The sequence below is a fragment of the Pezoporus flaviventris genome, unplaced genomic scaffold (genome assembly GCF_033815535.1).
Source record: "Pezoporus flaviventris isolate CSIRO_AGI_PZ_B2104156 unplaced genomic scaffold, CSIRO_AGI_Pfla_v1 ptg000059l, whole genome shotgun sequence".
NCBI lineage: Eukaryota > Metazoa > Chordata > Aves > Psittaciformes > Psittacidae > Pezoporus > Pezoporus flaviventris.
The window spans coordinates 2,064,764-2,088,442 of record NW_026892607.1 but is presented as its reverse complement, the minus strand read 5'-3'; the positions used below and the strand labels follow the sequence as shown (position 1 = coordinate 2,088,442).

At 44.3% G+C, this 23,679-nt stretch overlaps 1 protein-coding gene across 5 annotated transcripts in view; it reads right to left on the bottom strand.

Moving 5' to 3' along the window:
• The window catches only part of MIER1 (MIER1 transcriptional regulator), a 37,196-nt gene that overhangs the window by 8,996 nt on the left and 4,521 nt on the right, over positions 1-23,679 (bottom strand). For 4 of the 5 annotated variants that reach the window (XM_061469715.1, XM_061469714.1, XM_061469712.1 and 1 more), the window contains 6 exons: positions 12,361-12,385; positions 11,102-11,247; positions 5,815-5,982; positions 2,463-2,595; positions 1,107-1,171; positions 712-784 (listed from right to left, as the gene is read on the bottom strand). In XM_061469715.1, coding sequence (XP_061325699.1) covers positions 712-784; positions 1,107-1,171; positions 2,463-2,595; positions 5,815-5,982; positions 11,102-11,200 — 538 coding nt within the window. In that variant the 5' untranslated portion in view covers positions 11,201-11,247; positions 12,361-12,385. Of the gene's footprint in view, positions 1-711; positions 785-1,106; positions 1,172-2,462; positions 2,596-5,814; positions 5,983-11,101; positions 11,273-12,360; positions 12,386-23,679 lie in introns of all 5 variants that reach the window. The other variant, XM_061469711.1, reaches the window with a different exon arrangement.

Below are 23,679 nucleotides of genomic sequence, written 5' to 3'. Positions count from 1 at the left end.
CTGCAATCTGGCACCTGGAGCAAGACAACTGCTACTACCTGAGTATATACTCACATACTAGGAAGGCACTGAGTTGGTTAAAGAACTAACATATAAACCTACAAAAGAGGCAGTCTCAAACTGACCTGTGTAAAGGAATTCTTACTAATGGGCTGAATAAGGAGGGAAATTTGCTTCTCTTATGCTCACAGCTGGGTTTAAACTGGGTCTGCCCTTCCTGACTTGATTATATTGACAGCATACGGCCAAACACTCTGGTTGTGAGGGGGGAAATGTTGGAAAAAAATCCCCAAAGTAGAACAAAAGGTTCTTTAATACTGATTGAAGAGTTATAAAATGTGAAGATCAAAGCTGCTGGTACCATTTTGCCTCTTTTAATCCAATTCCAGCAATGCAATTTCTTTACTATCTATTTTGTTTTCCATAAACTAGGTGAAGTGGTTAACTATAAGCTATATAAGAAAGCTTGTGTACATTACCAGATTAGAATATAAGGGTTCAATAGGCAACAGGCCAACAATATAATCTTTCCTTTCCCCATCCATGACTCAAGCTTTGATGGCAAAGTACAGGATGAACTATAGCTTGAGATGATGGCTCTATTTTCCACCTGAATGCGCCCTTTCATTTTGCAAGACACATAACATCAATCAAGTCTTTTATTTCCTCCCATTAGGAAATTATCTTAAACAATGGTAATAATGCTCTCACCTTTCTCATTCTCTTTGTATTTGCATGTGCCAGCTGGAATTTCAGCTTGAAACATCGAGCCCACCATGATTTCCTGTTTGGAAACAACAGAAACAAGCAGTTAAGCACCATAGCTGTGATATTTTGTTAGCAAACGAGGGAATCATCACATCTTTTTTTACCCCTTCAAACTTTCATTGTTCAAAATCTAAAAACACAGTTAACAGGCACTATGTGGAAATAGAATTTTTGACTTTTTGGGAGGTCTCTAACACTTCTTACTGTCAAAACTCTGATATTTATGGGGAAAAAACTGGAGAGGATTTGGGTGATCTATAGAGCTCAGAGTTACTAGGTAACCGATCAAATTATTATTCATGAAATACAGACATTTTTTCACAGCCCATAGTATTTACCTTTTTCCAGTCTTCCGAGGGAATATAATCTTCGTCTTCTTCAGATTCCTCTTCTATTTCACTGTCTACAAGAAATTGCTCAACCATTAACACAAAACCAACTGTGATAGAGCCCGTGCACACCAACAGCAGCCTCCCCCCATGTGGGCTAAGAGAGGGGCCTGGAAGGTCAGAGTCAGGTCTTAGGGGCACCCCGGCAACGGTGACAGGAGAACACATCCCAGCCCCTCAACCCACAGCCTCCAGTCACACGCAGCCATGCTCAGCTTCACTCCCACCTCACCTAACACCATGCAAGTGCAATTGGCAGCTTTAGTGACAATGATGATGCTTCAGTATTGATAACTTTGAAGAATGACCCACAGTAAGCTCACAATTAGAATGGATTAAGATACAAAATGGGTGCTGAAAAGTTAAGGCACAAATGAACCTATCAATAAATTTTACTACTAAATAAGTAGTAGTAAAACACAAAGAAGAATGCGGAGCTGTTGGAGTGAGTCCAGAGGAGGCCATGGAGATGCTGCGAGGGCTGGAGCAGCTCTGCTCTGGAGCCAGGCTGAGAGAGCTGGGCTGGGGCAGCCTGGAGAAGAGAAGGCTCCTGAAGGGGAGACCTCAGAGCAGCTCCGGTGCCTGAAGGGGCTGCAGGAAAGCTGGAGAGGGGCTTGGGACAAGGGCCTGGAGGGACAGGCCAAGGGGAATGGCTTTAACCTGCCAGAGGTTGAGGAGACTGAGATGAGCTCTTAGGCAGAAGCTCTTCCCTGTGAGGGTGCTGAGGCGCTGGCACAGGGTGCCCAGAGAAGCTGTGGCTGCCCCATCCCTGGCAGTGTTCAAGGCCAGGTTGGACACAGGGGCTTGGAGCAAGCTGCTCCAGTGGAAGGGGTCCCTGCCCGTGGCAGGGGGTTGGAACTGGATGTCACTTCAACACAAACCATTATACGTTTCTATGAACCACCATTTACTGCGCTTGGACCCCATGTTTGCAGGATGATAAACTGCACTGTTACAACAATCAGAGCAGTGCAGTGGAAGGATTCACACTGTCTGAGAACCTGCTTTTTTCAAACCTGTAGAAATTTAAAATTTTCCATAGATTTAGTCTTTTAAGAAGAGACTCTCCTTTCACAGAGTCCCACATCTGCAGAGATTTAGCATTCAGCAACAAATAGAGCCTTTTTTTGCCTGCTATTTTGAGTATAATAACAATAAAGAGCAGTGTTATGAAGGAGATTAAACACAGGTTTATGGGTACCAACACGTGTGTTTCCGAACGAGAATCCCACATTAACTAGAGCTGTTCCTAAGCCAAGGTCAATCCCAGTGAGATGACTGTGCTTAGAGCTGAACTTTACATACTTGTATCAAAATATTTACATCGACGAGGGCGAATTATCTCCTGTGGATCTTGAGAAGCAACAGATGGTGCTGGGTCGTCATTAGATGACTGTGTCTCATCCTCCTGCCCTGATGAATCTTTTATGGTCTCCTCCTTAAGTACAGAAAAACAAACAGGAGATCAGTTATTCCTTGTGACAGACACTGTTTTGGCAGTATTTTCTCCAAAATGGCCTATATATCAACCCCAAATATCTTTCAGGTGACTTGAAGGGACTGCGTAGATTGTGGTCTGTCCAGACTGAGCCACAACAGAAGTGTAAACACATCGTATTATTTATGGACCAGGATTTTAAGCAGATCCATTTAAACCACTCAGACTCCAACCTCCGTATCAGAAATGTGAACCACCATTAAATATCACCCCTAGCTTTTTAAATCAGGCAAGCAAACCCTTGTGGGTTTCATTTAATTTCATTTAACTTGAAATTCTACTTTGGCCTTTAAACCTTTCCTTATGAATCTGCAGTAAAAAGAGGAGGAATTGTTAACTGGCCCTATTTTTATCAATCAAATGGAAATGTTACCTTCAAGAAATATTAATGGCAATCGTGTAGTTCAGCCCCACAGGAACAACATTTCAGTAGACTCAAGTAAGTATATGGAGTCATTAAAAGAGGAAAAATCAGAATCAGGTTCTTTATTGGAAGATAAATCACAACAACTACGGGAATTATTACAACTAAGGAAAATTAAAACGATAAAGGTTAAAAAATGTATTGTTTTCTATTTCAATGCATGTTGTCAGTATCTTTTCTGTGGTTTATGTCTATGCTGTAAGCACTCACACTTGCTAGTTCTAACACAGAAGCACTGGGCACAGCATGCGTTTATGTCTACCTTTACCAGCAGCCAGAGTATTATCACATGTACAGCTTAAAGCAGATTAAAAATAGAAAACAGCTAAGTGCAGTAGCCAAATAAGCTGTAGAAAGATGAGCACTTGCAGAGAAAGCCTGAATGATTTATAAAACCATTCCACCCCCACAGATGTATTTTACTGCCTCTCTGCTAGGAGCACAGAAGCGTTTCAGAGCTCTCATTCTCCTACCCTGAGGCAAACAACCACCACAGGTTAGGGGCTCTCTTTGTGCCCACTCCTCCCCACCACCTTCACTCCAACCCTATCCAAACTGGGGCAGAACTGGTGAACAAACACTGACAACCCCCGTGCCAGGTCTGCAACTGGGCTAAACCAGTGGCTGTGCTTGCTGGGCCACATTTTGAACTGCTCCTGCTGATGAGAGGCACGTGCTTGCTTCTGCAGCACGACACAAAGGGTTAGTGCCTGATAGAGGGAGGAAGATGACTCTTTTTGCTGCTAACAAGACACTTGAGATTTTATCTATTGAAGAGCAGATAGGCAGTACCTTAAATTAACTGGTAACAGAACTGGAGAACTACAGAGGAGGTCATAAGAACAAAGAAGCTGGAAGTTGTGTCAGGAAGTGATTAAGAAGCAAGGACATAAGAAGAGAGTGAGACTTCAGGAACACCACCATGCACAACAGCGTGCCCAGAGAACCTGGCTGCCCCATCCCTGGCAGTGTTCAAGGCCAGGTTGGACACAGGGGCTTGGAGCAAGCTGCTCTAGTGGAAGGGGTCCCTGCCTGTGGCAGGGGTTGGAGGAGCTTTAAGGTCCCTTCCAACCCAAACCATTCCATGATTCCACGGTTTTCATTTTGCATACTTCATGTTATGTACGTTTCTCTCCCTCTCCGTCCCCTTGAAACTTTCCTGATGTAACAGAACTAAGAATCTTCCTACTTTTTGAACTACTCAACCCACACAAACGGCAATCTTTTACAGCATCTGTCAAGGGAGTTTGCAAATCCTAAGAACCTCATTTTCTGAATCAGATGTATCATCCCTCATCTCTGTGTCACATTCCAGAGATTCTGTAATGGGTAACATATAAAAAAAACCACCTCAAAACAGCCTTTTAAAAGCCAGCTTAGATAATGTAACTTCCATTAGTGCCTGAGCTTTTTTGTTGCTGACAATACAAAGGGGTTTGTATTTTAATGGAACTCAGGAGGCAGCTCTGAATGCCACCAGTAATGGAGAAGTTACAGCTGTGCCCATGACAGGATTGTTGCAAATACATACAACAGGAGGAAGGTCTAAAATCAGAGCATTTCTTTTCAGAGCACACAGAAAAGGGTTTTAAAGATGCCAAGTTCAAACCTATACATTTGGCAAAGATACTTGAAGCAGTATCCTCCGTTAACAATTGAAGTACAACTAAGGCTGCCAGGCTGAAAAAACACGATTTCAAATGCTAACGAGAGGAAACTTGCAGCAACCTCCAGTGCTCTGAGACACATTTAATTCAGTTCCACATTGCTCAGGTTTAGTAGAACAGCTTTTCATCTTTAAACAAGTATTCAGCCGTATCTACTAAGGTGTCTTCAGGCACTTAAACCTTCAGGTTTGAAGTCTTACTGTTTCTGAAGGACAATTACAATCTCCTCTTACATGATGCTGCAGGTACACATGTACTTTAATTTGCCTTTGCAACACTTTGGAACAATACAGATGAAATTAGTGCAGCCTTTCAATGTCTTAAGGGACCTGTAAGAAAGCTGGAGAGGGGCTTTGGACAAGGGCCTGTAGGGACAGGCCAAGGGGAATGGCTTTAAGCTGCCAGAGGGGAGACTGAGATGAGCTCTTAGGCAGAAGCTCTTCCCTGGGAGGGTGCTGAGGCGCTGGCACAGGGTGCCCAGAGAAGCTGTGGCTGCCCCATCCCTGGCAGTGTTCAAGGCCAGGTTGGACACAGGGGCTTGGAGCAAGCTGCTCCAGTGGAAGGGGTCCCTGCCCGTGGCAGGGGTTGGAGCTGGAGGAGCTTTAAGGTCCCTTCCAGCCCAAACCAGGCTGGGATTCTAGGATTCAAGTCCCTGGGCCTCTTCTAGATTATTCTGCATGGGAAGAGGATGGCAGGAGCACTGGATTTTCTGGATCTGCTCCCCACTGATCCAAAGCACCCTGTGAGGTTCCCTGCCCCAGCACAGCCAGCAGCTTTCCCAAATCCAAAGTGTTTTGACCCTGGGGTGGGTTGAGTGAGGCTGTGGCCCTACCAAGTGCACTGGCGGGAGATAAAACCTTCTTGTTGGGAATTCTATGATTCCATGAAGTTAAGAGCAATGAAGAGAGATACAGACAGTTGATCAAGAATGAACATTAGAATTCAGCACACAAAGCATCTGACATCAACTGTATTACAGATTACTTCTGCCATGATCTGGCATCATGAGGTGTTGTCCAGTACAGAATGGTTGTATAAAATCAGGTGCGAATTAATATAAACCCTTACTTTGTTTTCACCACTACAGCCACTGTTGTCATCATTATCAACATCATCATCATCTTCTCCCTCCTCCTCTTCCTCTTCCTCATCTTCATCATCATCGTCTTCTTGGAGTGGAATGGTACCGTCATAGCCGTAACGGCTAAGTAACTCCTGGATCGGCATGTCACTTTCCTGGTAAACAGCCAAACAAAGTTTGAGGTTTTAAGAGGAATATTTCAGAGCCCACATCACCTCTACAGCTTCAAGGGGCGCACTTTGATCATGACACAGCAAAACAGCTAGATGGTGATCGCTTACACCAGGAATGGCCACTCCAAAGGGACTGGACAGGGAAAACTTGCAGTTTGGGCTCCTAAGAAAAATGTGTGTTTTCTTATGCAGGGTTTTTCTTTCCCAATCCTTTATAAATTCACTGCAGACCTCACATACCAGCAAGCTCTGCACGGGGCCATAAACCTCACTAAAAGGGCACCAAATGGCTGTATGCCCCATCCTTCCCTTGGTACTTGTCTACTACTATTCTACAAAAGCACAAGCACTGCAATGTGGCAGGTTACAACTGGTTACACCATACCCCCTTCAGCACCTGGAGCAAACACACTCTTTCTTGGGATATATATTGCTTTCCCTTAAACTACCTGAAGTAGTATTCAGTACATATTTGTAGGAGAAACAGGTAAAAATGTGTGTCAGCAGCAACTGTTTCACAGAGACAAGATACTGACAGTTTTGGCAGGCAGGACCTTGTTCTAGGGCATGGCAGTGATTTTTGCAGTGTCTCCAAGAATTCAGCAAAATAAGGAGCAGAACTTGCAGTACCTGGCTTGAACATGGAATTAAATCTTTGGGGAGTTTTGCTATAGCGGCAATTCCACAGAGTTCTTCAACTCTGGCTTTGAAAAGAAAACTGCACCTCTTTACCCTGTACCTCTCCTCATTCTGGGCAAAACTAGAAACTGAGGGGCTGGATGGGGGCGAGGGTTCACTTTATACTTAGGATCACCTGATAACCAGGTAAAGACAGTAGTAATGTTTACAGATTCCTACACATTTTAAGCCAGCTGTCTACAAAACCATCCACAGATGAAGCAAATCTGCTAAAATAGGTACACAATTAAAAGTCTTTATCCTTCGAATGCTGGTCCTCTCCGCAGAGCCACTGCAAATGATACAGCTGGTTCTCAAATTTGAGTGGCTCCCAAACTGTTATCAATCGCATTCGCTTTATTAATATAAATCATTTATTGCCATGTCTGCAAATTACTTAATCCCTTTTAATACCTTCATGCCCAGCCCTCAGGGGCAGTATGTGGCATCCCTAAGGAGACCTTTCAGAGGGCATTTTAACATGATCTCTCTCACACGATCAAATCCTCTGTTACTTAGAGCTGTCTGCTTGCTCTAAATACTTCCTCTTAGCATGCAATGTGCATCTTGGCTGATAATCAGATTTTGTTAGTTACTGCCTGGCCTCAGGGAATTCCTGTCCTAAGGCCTTCACTCAACAACACAGCTCTAGTTTCTGGAAATGCAGGAACAATACCAATGACAAAAGGCACTTATAGTTAGTTCGGCTGTGCAAGAGTAGGAGTAACATGGGTTAGGAGTACTCATTGTCAGTGTATTTTATTTTACTTCAAAGAACTAAGCCATTCTGCTACTCACTGGTTTACTCTTTGGTTAAGCTTTATACACAGTAGATGTAGACCATGTGGACCTAAATGTCCTCATGTTTCTTCTTGAATTATTGGTCCCTATCATATCTAACTGTTAGAAATGGGGAACTATGTAACAGGCTTATTACTCACTATATGTCACCTAGGAAAGTGGTCTTGCACTAACATTTTTCTTAGGTAGAGCCTCCTAACTTCAAATAGACCATTACAACACAAAAAGCTCCAAGGGCCAGAAACTCTCCAAGATAAATACAAATTGTGATTTCTGCATTGCTTCAGGAGACTGCAAAATGAGAAAAGGCTGAATAAGGAACAAGAATTATCAAAGACACAGGAATTTCTTTTGTGGAAGGTGCTTAATAACAAGAAATAGATTATAACGGATGTGTCTGGAGTAGAGGTGAGGGGAGTGATATAATGGAGAAGTGTGTCATAAGCAGCACAGAGAAAATAAATATAAATGACTCTTCTAATGGAAGAACAGCCACTGAAATGGACATAGAACAGGCTGAAAACCCAAACATGTTTCTCACTAAATGAACTGTGCAACACTGCACATCCCTCGTGGACACTATGGTTACAGAGCCTAAAAACTGAATGGACAAATCCACAGGAAGAGGAAAAATAAGACTAATGGGCATTACAGACATAGAGACAACATCTTTTTCATATGTGCCTGAAACTACTTCCTGCTAGAGGCTGGAAGAATGAAACAGTGGGTTCCCATGTATGGTTCTCTCATTTAAAGACACGAGATGCTGGTACATAATCCTAAGAAAGCTAAAACCACTCCCTGAAAAGGGGGACCCCAAAAGGGGAAACCAAATGATTACATGGAACAAATGGGAAAAGGGAGGGAAAAAAAAGCTTACAAATCTGTAAGGAATAGAGGGAGGCTCCACGCACAGCACCCTGGCAATGTTCACCCTATCCTAGAGGTACCCAGGGAGCCACACAGCACCCTGTAGTGCTCTGCCCATAGACAGGGCAACACAAAGGTGAAGAGCTTGGCCTCACACTCATCAAATCCTTCATGTTATGCTACCTCCAGCTTAGCTGAGAGCAGCAGGAAATCAAGTCTGCAACTTGCTGGGGCCTGGTCATTTATTATGTCCAAGACTTACTGTGAATGCAGTTTCCTACTACCAAAATCATGCTGCCAAGTTTCCATGTGCTTTGGGAAACTGCACCATAGGCATATGCCCAGGACACTGAGAGATGTGCCTTGTCCCAGCACACATTCTCTGGGGCTGCTGAAAGAACAGTGGTTAGCCACGATGCTGGTCACATCTGGTGTAGCTGCTACTACTTACAAAACCAGTACTACTTGAATACATGTCTGGATATAGAACCCCAGCCTGGTTTGTGTTGGAAGGGACCTAAGTTCACCCAGTTCCAACCCCTGCCACCTTCCACTAGAGCAGCTTGCTCCAAGCCCCTGTGTCCAACCTGCCCTTGAACACTGCCAGGGATGGGGCAGCCACAGCTTCTCTGGGCACCTTGTGCCAGCGCCTCAGCACCCTCACAGGGAAGAGCTTCTGCCTAAGAGCTCAGCTCAGTCTCCCCTCTGGCAGGTTAAAGCCATACGATCAAGGTTAGCTGCTGCACCACCTCACAGACAGCTTTCCTGCCCATGAGAAATTCCATTCAAGAACTATCACTGGAAACCACAAATTCCAATAGTTCTGATTCACCAGAGCTCACCCAATAAGCAGAAAAGATCTTTACCCTCAGAGGAAGGTGTAATTCTTATGAGAGTCAGGAGTGAAATCACCAAGGTTCAAAAATGCTTTTGCAAAACCTGACTGTCACCTCACCTCTGAAGGAGCTGAACTAATAAATCAGGCACATTCACAGCCTGGGGGGAATCTGAAATAATACATGTAAATGTTGGAGGGGGGGGAAGAAAAAGACAGGATAGCACTTGTCTTAACAATAGGCTGAGATTTAGATTGCCTACCATCCATGACAAAAAATTCCCATACAAAAGTGAGCACTGATGTGCAGCCTGCCACCTATGCCACAGGCAGAGGAAACCACAGGTCTCTAGCAAGATTCTTCACTAGAAAAACTCTTCCCTGTGAGGGTGCTGAGGTGCTGGCACAGGGTGCCCAGAGGAGCTGTGGCTGCCCCATCCCTGGCAGTGTTCAAGGCCAGGTTGGACACAGGGGCTTGGAGCAAGCTGCTCTAGTGGAAGGGGTCCCTGCCAGTGGCAGGGGATGAGCTTTAAGGGCCTTTCCAACTCAAAGTGGTCTTGGATTCTAGGATTCTGTGAGATCCTATGGGCATGGAAACATCCGAACCTCAGTGAAAGCCCTATCTGCAACACACATACAAAGTGACCGCAAGATTCTCTGCTAGTCCGTAAGAGCATCCTGCAGGGAAGGGCAACACAGGAGCAATGTGAATCTGTTGTACCACTGCTCACTATCCTGATCTCATAAGAACTGACACATGAAGGAATAATACACTTGAACAAGGATATGAGGGAATAAACTGATGGCTGAAATACAGTTATAAATGATGCACTGTAATGTGGTGACAGAATTACATAACAGATGTTGACTCTTCACAAAATATGAGGGGAAAAACATGTCACAGGCGTGGAGCTCCATTCCTCAACCGAAACGAAGCACATTTAGATCCACAAGCTATTTATTTATCTTTATGTTTACCATTTAATATCAAACCTCAAGTTACCAGAAAGAAATTATTGTTTACATGTGAAATGTAGATTAAATGCACTAAATTAAAGTCATACTGACATAATCATTTATACTGAACAGGATTTATACATCAAATACGCATCTAAAAATCATTGATGATCCTAGGTTCAGGAAGTCTTTTCAGCCAAGGAGGCCACAGACAGTATCTAAATTACTTTGTACTTATAATGAGCCTAGTTTGTAATTTAAGTATATTATTTCTGCCTGAGAAGTGATTTAAGACAATACATAAGTCACTCTAAAATGCCAAAGAAATCTTATATGCAATTATTTCAGGAGACACATGTTTTAAGATTTATTTCTCACCACTGACAATAGTTAATAGTGAGAAACAGATCAGGAGTTCTGATCCTAGGTCTTATGACAACTTTTTGCTCTAAGCCAACCATTTCATCTGTATCTCCATTTCCTCCACCTTAAAAACGAAGATACTCCTTTATGCTCCACTAAAGTACTATACAAATGTTTGCATAAATATGCAAAAGAAATGTAAGATTAGGAGAATTTTTTCTAAATCAACATCTATCTGCACTAATCAAGTGCTTTAGAAAATAACACTGGAATATAGTTTAGTGAGAGCATGCTTTAACCTATATTATTAGCTCTAAAATGCAACTCCTATAGCAGCACATATATGCAAAAAGAAACCAAACAAGCACAGCGTTATACATTATTAAGTATTTAGGTACCAGTTTCCTTTTCCCACCTTTTGAGAACCTCACATTTAGTTCAGCTGCTTTCCCCCATCAGTATTATTTACCTATTAGTGATTTTGGGGTGTTTTGTTCTTTTTTTTTAAATCCCAACTATAAGGGGGAAAAACCTGCGTATGTTTTGTGTGAGGCTGTGGGCTGTGGTTATGTTTTATGACTACTTAAGGCTACCTACCCTGTTAAGATCCTCTATTTCAGAACTGAAGTTTGTTTCTCCTTCCATCATTTCCTCCTCTTCTAATGTCCGTTCATCATCAAAGTCATGCACCAGCATATCAGCTGATGGATCAAATTCATGGTCATCAGATGTTGCTGAACCTCCTGATAGAAAACATTTTAAAGAATGCTTTTCGTTAGATCATGGCCTCACAGAGTTTATTTTTTTATTTTGGTGACATTTTAATACTCAAATTATACTCAGAAATTAAAATATCCTCAAAATCCCTCCATCGTTTAACTCGGGGAAAGCCAATCTTGTTATTCAGAGGACAGTAAAAGCTGCCCTTTGAGTGGTAGATCATGAGAAAGAGAAGCAGGAGATGCTGTTTAACAGCCAGATCTCAAAGCCCTACGTATCTGGACATCAGGCCCCTAGTTAAATGCTTGTAAAACATTCAAGTTCTGCAGACTTAATGCCTAAATCATCATAAACCTGCCTGAATCAAGAGTTCTACTGGGAGCAGAAACACTCATAAAATATAAACTCAGGGCAGTTGTTTCCTTTATACTTTGGAAGCTTTCTTGTTTTGCAGCTACAGTCTAATGACTTTTCCAGACTTTAAGCTTCAAGTAAGCTCCAGAGTTATGCAGATTTTATTTATGATGCAGAATCCTTAGTTATTTCCCCCCCATGCCTTGTTATTTTCACGGTTCTTTGTAAAGAAGTCTGGTTAGATTTTGTGACAATGAAAACTAAATGGATGGATGAATGGTTTGGCAGATGTAATTCAGCAATACCTGACTTCTAATTCCAACCCTGCTAACATTTTTCCACTCGTCTCCATGGACAACTTCAATTCCATTTTCCAAAGCCTGTAGAGCTTGCATGTGAAGGGTGCAAGAGGGAGGGCTTGCCTATAAGGGTTAATAATACTTCGAAGTGTTTAAAGCAATTGATTGCTTCTCTGCAAGAAGAAGAGCTCAAGGGACAAGGGCAGTCCAGCTAAAGTAACTACGGGAAAGCTTTTCCACAGTAGGATGCCAAAAAGCTTGGAAATAAATAACACTAAGTACAGTGGGACCAAAGTGGACAGAAAAAAGCCTCCAGTTAGTCATAATTTACACTTAGGCTGACTACTAGATAGCGACTACTGCAACCAGTACTACCACCAACCTATCCATCAAGTGATATCCTTAGATTACTAACAGCAAGAGACCAGTGAAACTCATTTTTAAAGGGTGCTTAGAAGTTCAGGAACCATTAAAGGTATTTACCTGGGCTTGAAGACTCAACAGAAGGCTAAAAAAGAAAACACAGGAAATGATTAGTTCTAGGTTGAACCTGTAAAAGCGCAATCCAATAATTCATCTGATACAACACAAGTCACAGCAAGTGATGTATCCACAAATAAAGCACCACAAACAGGCGGAAGCAATCTGAGGTAAAGAGTAGCCATTTCATCCTGTCTGTATCAATACTGCTGCATGATTTCAGCAACAATAACTGGAAGAAATGCCCTTTTTGTGATGCAATAATTGAGTTGAAGGTATAAACTAAAGCAAACCAATTCATTCTGAAAGTAGTGTTACAGTTCCACAGTCAGCTTTAGTATGGCATAAATCAGTGCTGGGGCCAGAGGGGGCAATGCTACTTTCTCTCCATCTCTGCTCATTTTCAGTTCTCCCTTTATGCCAGCACAAAACTGGAGGCTAATAGTAGGGATAGTTTAGTTTTTAACAGATCCAGCTTTGATCTAACTCCATGTATTAAACCCCCTTTTCCACAGCCAAGGTATATGCCAGATTATATTGACTGGAAGCACGGTTTAAGAGAAATCATTCTTCCTATTTGAAACTGCACACTATAGGATACACAAATCCCCTGTCCTATTTAAATGAAGGTGCACACTTAACAGGTAATTACAAATTACAATGAGAATTCCTCATAGAACAAAAGGAAAAAGCCATTTAATCTTGTGCTTAAAAACCCAGCTGTGAGAAAAGCAGAATGACATGACTTTGTAAGCAACACTTTCTTCCCAAGAACATTTTAACACAAATTAATATGATCACAGACCACAAAACAAACATGTATCTCCTAAATACAGGGGAAAAAAGAGACTTCTACAACAATTTCTATGTAACAGAGACACCCTTCGGCCCACCACACTGGGTAACTTCACGTTTCTAATCAGAACAAACGTCATCTTCCATGGAATTCTGCTTTCCTTGGCTTCTAACTTTGCCAGTCTGCAGCCTCCCGGGCTGAGATTTGCATGTCAGACATGCAACCCTCATTTGTTTTGAAAATCCAAGCAAATGGCGCAGCTATTTTCAGGAACAGCCCCAGTGAAGTGGGTTTGTCAAAGCTGGAAGACGGATTTTGGCTTCGGAGAGCTGCAGTAGCCCTTTTCCCTGCCACCTCCTGCAAACTGAGATATCGTTTGGTATCGCAGTTAAACCCTAAGCAATAATACATAATATGTGATGCTGTCTTCATGGAAAAATGCCTGGGTTTAGCCAGGGAATAATTGGGAAAGCTTCAATTTGCAGATTCATGATAAGTGCTTTTGTGCATGTATAATACTCTGCCTTGATTGTACTCCTACTAGAACTGCAGGAGCTGTACACCCTGAAGTATATGCAAAATTAAAACAAGATACTATGTCAGAAACTGGGAAATGTATACTCAAGTAAAACCTTGTGCTATTATTCCAAGATTTTCCTTCTCCTTGACTTCATCTCACGAGGCACAAGCTGCTTCCACCCACAACAGCCAGCCTAGATGTGTAATGAAGCAAAAACTACAAGTTAAAAAACTCTCTGTAATTATAAGTTCTTTTCTATTAGCATCTCTACAAGGTGAGAAAAAATACACCTCCTTAGGAATCAATAACCAAAAGTCACTTACATGTCTGCCTATATTGAGTAAGAGTCTACAACACACAAGTCCCTCTTCATCAGCGACTGTAGTGATAGGACAAGAGGGAATGGGTTCAAACTGAAACAAGGGAGGGTCAGGTTAGATACTGGGAAGAAGCTCTTCCCTGTGAGGGTGCTGAGGCGCTGGCACAGGGTGCCCAGAGAAGCTGTGGCTGCCCCATCCCTGGCAGTGTTCAAGGCCAGGTTGGACACAGGGGCTTGGAGCAAGCTGCTCTGGTGGAAGGGGTCCCTGCCCGTGGCAGGGGTTGGAATTAGGTGAGCTTTAAGGTCCCTTCCAACGAAAACCAGGCTGGGATTCTATGATGAGACAGTATTTGGATGCAAACTATGCTGAGGACACTGTACTAGGTCAGTTCCTTGTTAAAAGGGGACCCTGGGATTCCAGGAATACCGGATAGGGTAGGGCTTCTGAGGAAAAGGGAGCGCTCACTCCACTGTGAATTAAGGACAGCAGGAGTTCAAGTAGACAGAGTCTAGCATGGTGTAACAGCAGCAGCTCTGCTCTCATGGGGGAAAAGCCAAACCCAACCCCAAAGGCACATCTTGGCTTCCAGACACTGTTCAGGATCTGCCAACAGCCAGAAAGACTTGGAGGAGGCCTCCTGGACCATGAGCTTTGTGTAAAGGGGAACAAGTAACTTCCCCATCTCGATTAAGAAAAGCAGGTTTTGGAGTCCTCAACAAGCAGAACACGGTCTGCTCTTAACTCTGCCCTGCAGCAGTGCAGCCCCCTTTGGATTCAGATACATCTTGTATGGGTTTAGGTGCATGGATTTTTACGTGATCTGTGTAGAAATATATAAATATTGGAGCCTGTTGTTTCAGTCCCACTTGAGGCTTCCATCACCCTTTACAAGTTTTCACGATGGCAAAGCCATCATTCCCATCTCCAAAGACAAGGATACAGAGACAGCCTCAGCCCAGTGATGGAGCAAACATGAATGAGGACAAGGAGGTGATGGGAGCAGTCAGCATGGATTTACAAAAGGGAATTCACACCTGTCCAGCCCAAAAGCCTGCCCTGATAAGAAGACTGGCATGGTGGGTGAAGGGAGCACAGATGATGTGCTTGTCTTCTCTTCAGCAAGGCTTTCCATGCCATCTCCCATCCCACCCTCACAAACTGATGAAGTAAGCCTGGACAAGCAGGGATGTGGATGGAAAACTGGCTGAAAGGCCCAGCTCCAAGGGCTGAGGGACGGGATCCTCTGACAAAGGAGATGCTCAGAGATCCAGGGCTCTTCCTGGAGAAGAGATGCCTCAGGAGCATCTGACCCCATGTCCAGTATCTGATGGAGGGCTGTACAGGAGACTGAGCCCATCTCTTCCCAATGGCATCCAGCGACAAGAGTCAATGGGCACAAATTGGAATACATTTACACATAAGGAAAAGCCTTTCTCTAAGAGAGATGAAACATGGGAACACGTTGCCCCAGGATGTTGTGGTCTCTGCACGGGAGGCATTCAAAACCAGACTGGCAATGGTCCTGAGCAACCTACTTGAGCTGTCCCAGCTCTGAGCAATGGACTGGTCTTGATTATCGCCAGATATCTCCACCTTCAACAACTCTGTATGTAAACCTTCCAGTATACACTGCAATGGAGCCTACTGCAGTGAAGCACTTTCCTGTTGAGAGTAGACACTAAACCACAGCGAGGCAAAAACCAATCTCATACAAGTCACTTTAAGAAACAAAGTTCAGCTTTCAGTACTCTGGAATAGTATGGAGAAGGCATGGGAGCTCAGGCAAGCACACAGCCTGACCTATAGGCTGAAGTACCGCAGAAGCAATCTCCTTTCCAGCTTCAACAGCGTTGCTAAAACACTGCAGTGCCAATGGAGCTCAGCATGACCCCCAGGACTTTTGAACAAGTCCAAGTACCAGTACAATGTCAGTCTACAGAAGGGACAAATACAACCCCCAAGCAGATAATGTTCAAAACCCAGTCACCTCCAGAAACATTAAGTCCATTTCAAGCTACCTCACAGAATTCTTCTATCTTTTGGGAAGTTCGAGCTCATTCTTAGCCACAGAATCCATGCCCAGCTTTTAGAACAGCCTCTAGGTCTATTATTTTCTCCTAAGCTTTGCCTACTATAAGTACCTAGTCTGTGGATTACCATCTCTGCCTTTCATGTTTCTAGTCTAAGTGATGCTATGCCCATCATCCTCTGCCTTCTATTCCTAGCTAGATGCAGTGTTACATTACATCTCATCTGTATTAATGGCCAGCTGCTGCCAAAAGTAGTATGTGACCTCTCCCCACCACTCCATGTGCTTCTGCTGCTTGTGCCAGGTCCAGCAACGAGGAAGCTGCAGCATGTGCTGGTTCAGCAAACCAGTCTCAGAGAAAACTAACCCTAGTTTCTCATCCCAGGAGTGAGCCAAAGAGCTTCAGCCTGGGGCTCTGCAGCCCCCAGTCCTGCTGCAAAGAGCCCAGAGCACAAGCCTGGAGCTGTGGCAGGAGACCAGGAGTAACCCTTTCAGTGACAATCTGCTAGCACTGCACGAGGTGAAAGAGCATCCTATGATTAAAGAGTTGAGACAATTCCTGCAACAGCCCATTATTCAGCCCTATTTCCTTGCTCCAGATCATGACTCTGGACAGGGCAGGACAGATGGCTTTGAGGGCATTTGCTTGAGAATTCCCTGGCAGTCACTAAAGATCATATGGCTACGTTGGTGCCATCAGGTCTTAAGTCCTAAGCTTATATCAGGTATATCAGGATAACAGGAATTCCAGTGAAAAGGATACCCCTTGTACTTCAATGGCTTTTCATTTGCCACTGCAGCAATTCATAGAGAAGTACAAAGCACTTTTTTTTTTCCCCTCAAGGACACACATGGGAACAAATTGCTGCTACCTACAAAATGGTATCCAAGGCCCAGGACAGAAAAACTATGGGACACTTACAATACACGGGCTGACACAATCCAATTGTTCTATGCATTTGATTCTATTCTCAGAAAAGATAACAATGGCCATTTGTTGTGGGTTTAAAAGAATGAAAAATCATTCATTAACTCCTAATTCATGGAAAAACTCAAGGGACTGATGGAATCCTGCTGCACGGACACACCACTGAGCACATTGTTAATGCTCCAGGTGAACAACAGGAAGGAAATGCCAGTTCTGAGATAGGAAGAATATAAACCTGATGGTAAAGAGAAAAAGACAAGACACTGAGCAGAAACACAGCAGGCTTGGGTGACACTAAAAGCATGTCACTGGTTTTATTCCATGTGTATTTTGAGGAGTCTCACAAAAGACATGCAGAGTAGGTGTTTTCAAAAGGTCAGTGACCAAGATCATATCCGACACATTCTCCAGTGTGTGGATACAGGAATAGATGGGACCGAAGTCTGTCAGTCTTCTTCAGACACCTTTGGACTGTCAAGGGATGAACCCAGCAGACACCTGCAGTGTTACTCCAACAACAAAAACTCACTGGGCTTTTGGATGCCTTTATTACTGTATTCTGTGATGGAAGCTACATGGTAAAAGTAAAGCTGGGCTGGCATCCTGACAGGCTTATTTAATGCAAACAGTTCCGGAGACATCACTTTTGCACAGTGTATTTTTGAACCCACTGCTTCAGAACAGGGGTGGGCTTCCAGGCAATGCCATTTCCATATGCTGGCAGGAGATATTCCTGTTTATTCATAGCTTCATAGCTGCTGGGACTGGAATGGGATAATCCAAAATATGAAGGCTGTGGAAGCAATGCACTGAGTTTTCTCTCTTTACATTTCACCTACAGCACGCAAAGAAACACCTGAACTGTCAGGACATGATACAGCTTCACTCCTACCCACAAAACTACTCCTGTATTTGCCAACATTGCTTATGCTGTTTAATATAATCAATTCATAATGAAGCATCTTTAACAGTATCTGCAGCCTCTACAAGACAAATATAACTGAGTAAATTTGAACAGGATGTATCTTTAATAGCTCTTTAAGTGTTACAGAGAACAGTTTAAAACTAAAATTGAATACTGCCTACACTGAAAGCAATAAACCTGCCAAATTCATCAAGTAGACGCTCAGGTCTTTTGAACTCTGCTACAGGAACATCTCAAAGTTTACTTCTGGGTTGCAGTGCCTTGTTTTAGCCACAGAAAACTCGCAATAACCTCACAAGTATTCATGTATGTGGTGTCAGCATCACTAAAGCTACATCTCACTAAGCAGACTAAATGTAAATCACTGATCTGCAAGTAGTAGCATGCATTCTGCTCTTAACAACTCACATTTATCCCCAAAAACGCAGACATCCAGTTACATGCATACCATTCAAAGAGTGAAGTTTTGAATACAGATGGTTCAGGCACTAACCCTGCACTTCAAACTCATAACAGGAGTCCTCAGCTAAAAGAATGGTGTCTAAAATCCCCACCTGAGTAAGTGGCAGCCATTTAACAGCCTCTCCAGTGAGCAAAACTAAATGTTGTTCTGGAGAAAATGTCAAGTTAAAATGGGGGGAAAACACCCTCCTCTCAAGAGGGCACATGTCTCTCCTCATAAAGAGGGACTGCAGCACAAAGCTCACAGCTCCAGCTATCCCTCTCTCCCCGTGCTGCGCATCCAAACCACCCATCAGCAGCATATTGAAGCAAGGAAAAACACTGATGCCCCTCATTTAACAGTTTCATATGTGAACACTTCTACAGCCAAAACCTAAAGGGACATCTAAGCCCTCTGCTCATGAAACGGAAGCCTTGCTATACATGGAATTTTTACTTGATTTTAGTTTGGTTGCTGAAGGAGGAAATTCTTGCAGAAGACAAAGATCAAGTGCAATGTTTCAACTCAAACATGTCCATCTCAGCCTTGAAACTACCACAGCACAGGCGCCCTGGCTTGGCCATTCCCTTCCTAGACTTGATTCCACTTAAGAGTTTATAGAAACAACTCTGAGCCCCATGAGTGTCTTTGTTTGGAGGTTTAAGACCAGACTAGAGACAGCCCAAAGCGGGGTGGTCAGACCTCAGAGCAGACCCTGCTGTGAGCAAAGGTTGGACCACAGACCCCTTGAGGTCCCTTCCAACACAATTTATTGCATAATCCCAAGGTCTGAGATTTGCAGGTAGCCCTGAAAAGCTACTTACTTGCTCACTTCCCTTTCCCTGCCTGCTGCTTCCGAGAACAACACTGGGTAAAGGTTTGGTTTCTTCTGGAGAAGCTGCCCATCAAAGTGCCTGACTGTAAGAGCCACAGGCTGGGTTTTAATGCAGCTGAGTCAGTCCTGTATCACTCTACCTGTATCTCTGCACCAGGAAATGACTGGAAAAGGGAAGCAGAAGATGCACAGTGCTGCACAGGGAATAGTGTTCATGTGGATCTTTCAGACATTTGGCTTGCAACATGGCTCCGTACATCTGCAGTGGGAAGGGAAGCAAACTGCAGTCTTTCTAAGTCACTGTACCACCTGAGGGCATTTTTCATATGGCAAATACTAGTGAAAAGCCCTAAACAGAAAGGGATTTCAACTGCAACTCTAACAAGAGCAGCAGCTGGTACTTTAAAGGACTAAAACCAAGCTGTGATTCAGGGGAACACAGAAGGATGTCAGGTGATGACTCTACCTGGGGGGATTTACCTGCTATCTGCTTCACACTCCTGTCAGAGGTTATCACACCACAGCAGGAGCAACAAAGTGAGGGTGCAACCAAAGAGAATCTGCATGAACTTACAGGTTTCTAAAGGGTGATGCTGTCATGCTTTGCTTTCTGCCACACTTGCTGTAGAAGTAGCTTCCAGCAAGAGGAAATAGCACCTTGGAAGTCCAGGAGGGAAAACACAGCAGGACAGACAGATGGCAATGACATAAAACTGTCAGGGAAGCTTCCAATCATCCTTTTGATCTCTGAACTAAAGGGATTCATTACCTCACAGCACAACCTCTGCAAGAGGTACTGAAGGGAAGTCTTAAAATCATCCCAGCCTGGTCAGGGTTGAAGGGAGCTTAAAGCTCATCCAGTTCCAACCTCTGCCAGAGGCAGGAACCCCTTCCACCAGAGCAGCTTGCTCCAAGCCCCTGTGTCCAACCTGGCCTTGAACACTGCCAGGGATGGGGCAGCCACAGCTTCTCTGGGCACCCTGTGCCAGCGCCTCAGCACCCTCACAGGGAAGAGCTTCTGCCTAAGAGCTCATCTCAGTCTCCCCTCTGGCAGATGTAGCCACATTTTTCAGGGTCCTAAGTCGAGATAGCACATTTTAGGGTGTTAAAAGCAGCTTCTGTCAAATGTCACGACCATGCTGCTGCTGAATCATCTGCTGAAATCCCATGCTAATATAACGTATTTACAATAAGGTGGAACTGATTCTCATTCTCCTTTGAGCAAATGACTAGAACCAGGTACCATCAACTATACCCCAAGGAAGTCCTCCCGGCCCCAAAAACAAAATATATATTACCTGAGGGACTGAGGACTTGCAGTGGAGCTGAGAGAGCTGGGCTTGTTCAGCCTGGAGAAGAGAAGGCTCCTGAAGGGAAGACCTGAGAGCAGCTCCAGTGACTAAAGGGGCTGCAGGAAAGCTGGAGAGGGGCTTGGGACAAGGGCCTGGAGGGACAGGCCAAGGGGAATGGCTTGAACCTGCCAGAGGGGAGACTGAGCTGAGCTCTTAGGCAGAAGCTCTTCCCTGTGAGGGTGCTGAGGTGCTGGCACAGGGTGCCCAGAGAAGCTGTGGCTGCCTCATCCCTGGCAGTGTTCAAGGCCAGGTTGGACACAGGGGCTTGGAGCAAGCTGCTCTAGTGGAAGGGGTCCCTGCCCGTGGCAGAGGGGTGGAACAAGATGATCTCTAAGGTCCCTTCAACCCAAACCAGTCTGGGATGCTATGATGATCAGCAAAACCGGACAGAGGAAGCTGCAGCCCAAGGGGGATGCCTTGGCTGACAGGACATTTTGCTCACTACAACTTCAGCAAGAGAACTTCCATTTTCTAGGAGTATTATGAAACACAACCACAACAGTTACTCAGAATGTCATCTCTGTCTTTTCTGAAGCGCACACTTCAACTGGACATTTTCTAACTCTTTATTGTTCATTTCCATCACAAAATACAGCATCAGCCTCGAATTCTTACAATAATCTGAAATTCCTCCCTAGAAAGTTTGGAAGTCTATGGAGTGATCACATCCCGCTGTAAGATTTCAGATGAAACCAGATACACTCATATGCCAAGCAGCGCAAGAACACATCCTTATACACAATTTATGACATGACTGGATTAGCAGTGAAATATTAATACAGACTGAGGCCTCTGGCCAGGAACAAGCTCCAAAAGAAACTGAACTTCGCAACAATTCCACTGCCTACCTTAAATCCCTCTGCTGTGTTTGAAGGAACTCTACACCCCAAGCAGTAAGCTCACAAGCATCAATATTCTATCGCACACCACGAGAGTCCACAAAACTCTTCTATTATAACAGAAAAAAACAACTCTTACTTCTCCAAGATCAGAAATGCAGAATGCTAAATGCTGTTGTTTTCCCTTCAAAAGCTTGCCAGGAAACCTGAGGGAACACAATCAATAGAATATAACCAACCACTCTGGAGTTTATACTCTTACCAAGGAAGTGAGAAAACTGGATTCCCCACTTTGCATTAGATTCACAGATACCTCTGTGAAGTATTGAACAAAAACTGCCCCAAAATGAAACAAAGCAAAGTTAAAGCTAAGATCAAATGAGGAAAAAATACTTGTGCTCAACAGGGTGGACTGATGTGAATCGCCAATTTCAGTCAGGGTTTAGAGCACTCAGAAGGAATCCTTGATTTCATCTATTTTGACCTTATTTTGTACCCAGGTGTTACTCAAAAACTGTCCTCCCTCGCTACTAAAACATATCAGTTTGCAACCCATTAGTGATGGTGTTAACTTTACTACTGCTTTGAGCCTATTCCATAGATATGCATATTGCTTTAAAGTAACAGCATAGTTTAAGAAAAATACTGAGACTAAGAATGTAGAGGAGGTCATTAGGAATGGTTATTAGAGAACGTATTTCTTAAACACTATGTCCTGAAGTTGTTTCAAGCTGCATGACAAAATGAGAATTTAGCTACATTCATAACGTTTAAAACTCTTCAGCCGAAAGAAGCTTCAGGGAGAAGGAAAGTTTTACCAGACATTATGAATTTATAGGTGACTTATTAAAGCACTGACAAACAGTATTAATAAACTGCTTTTCTGGTCAAGAGCAACAAAACTTTGAGAAATCCAAACAGCAATAAAATACACTCAAAGACATCAGGCCGAGTCAGTCTAACTGTCCATGGACATGAGAAGTGGTCCTGCTCCTCTCAAAGACACAGAATCCCAGACTGCTTCAGTTGGAAGGGAGCTCAAAGCTCCTCCAGCTCCAACCCCTGCCACGGGCAGGGACCCCTTCCACTAGAGCAGCTTGCTCCAAGCCCCTGTGTCCAACCTGGCCTTGAACACTGCCAGGGATGGGGCAGCCACAGCTTCTCTGGGCACCCTGTGCCAGCGCCTCAGCACCCTCCCAGGGAAGAGCTTCTGCCTAAGAGCTCATCTCAGTCTCCCCTCGGGCAGGTTCAAGCCATTCCCCTTGGCCTGTCCCTACAGGCCCTAATGAAGAGTCCCTCTCCAGCGTCTTTGTAGGCCCTGTTCAGATATTGGAAGGCTGTCCTGCTTCTTCCATATCTGACACCTTAGGATGCCAATTCCACTTTTTAGCTGCACAGAAATTCACTTTGCAGAAGAGAAAACTGAAGTTCTCACTCCAGAAAGATGAATAACCTCATTGAGTGGTGAGAAACACTAGGAGCTGCCATGAAGGTGGTTGATTGCCTGCTCAAGGGATGGGAGAAACGAGACTGTATTTATCCACAACAGCAATGGTGAACAGCTTCCTGCCATCAGGTCAGAGCTGCACAAGACAGGGACACAGGCTCAGGAGAAGCTTATTCAATGCCATAGCTTGATGGTTTTGGAAGGAGGAATATAGCATCCTCCTGCTGATCCCCACAACTGGCTCTGCTCCCTCACGCCACCCCTCATACCTGCTTGAGTCTGCTGGATCTTTCCATGAGCTGATACAACTGGTTACCCCACAAGAAGCTTTTCACTTCTGAACCAGTGAGCTGGATCAACCCACGGCAGAAGCTCTGGGAGCACCTACACAAACGCAGCAGGAGGAGCAGGGTCTCCCCTCTCAGGCAGCTAGGAGCTGCTAGACCACCTTGACTGTTTCCATACCCCCTCAAGCTATAATTAACATCTGCTTGAAATTTAAATCAACCTATGCCAATTAAAGGCAACAACAAAATTCGGCTGACAAGAAGCAACCCGTGAACCAGCTTCAGTGTGTGCTTGAGCCCAGAAGCCCTCCGCGTGCTGAGCTGCACCCCTAGAGCGTGAGCAGCAGCTCAGGGAGGGGATCCTGCTCCTCTCCTGAGCTCTGCGGAGACTTTAGCGCAGCTCCAGTGCCCAAAGGGGCTCCAGGAAACCTGGAGAGGGGCTTTGGACAAGGGCCTGTAGGGACAGGCCAAGGGGAATGGCTTGAACCTGCCAGAGGGGAGACTGAGATGAGCTCTTAGGCAGAAGCTCTTCCCTGGGAGGGTGCTGAGGCGCTGGCACAGGGTGCCAGAGAAGCTGTGGCTGCCCCATCCCTGGCAGTGTT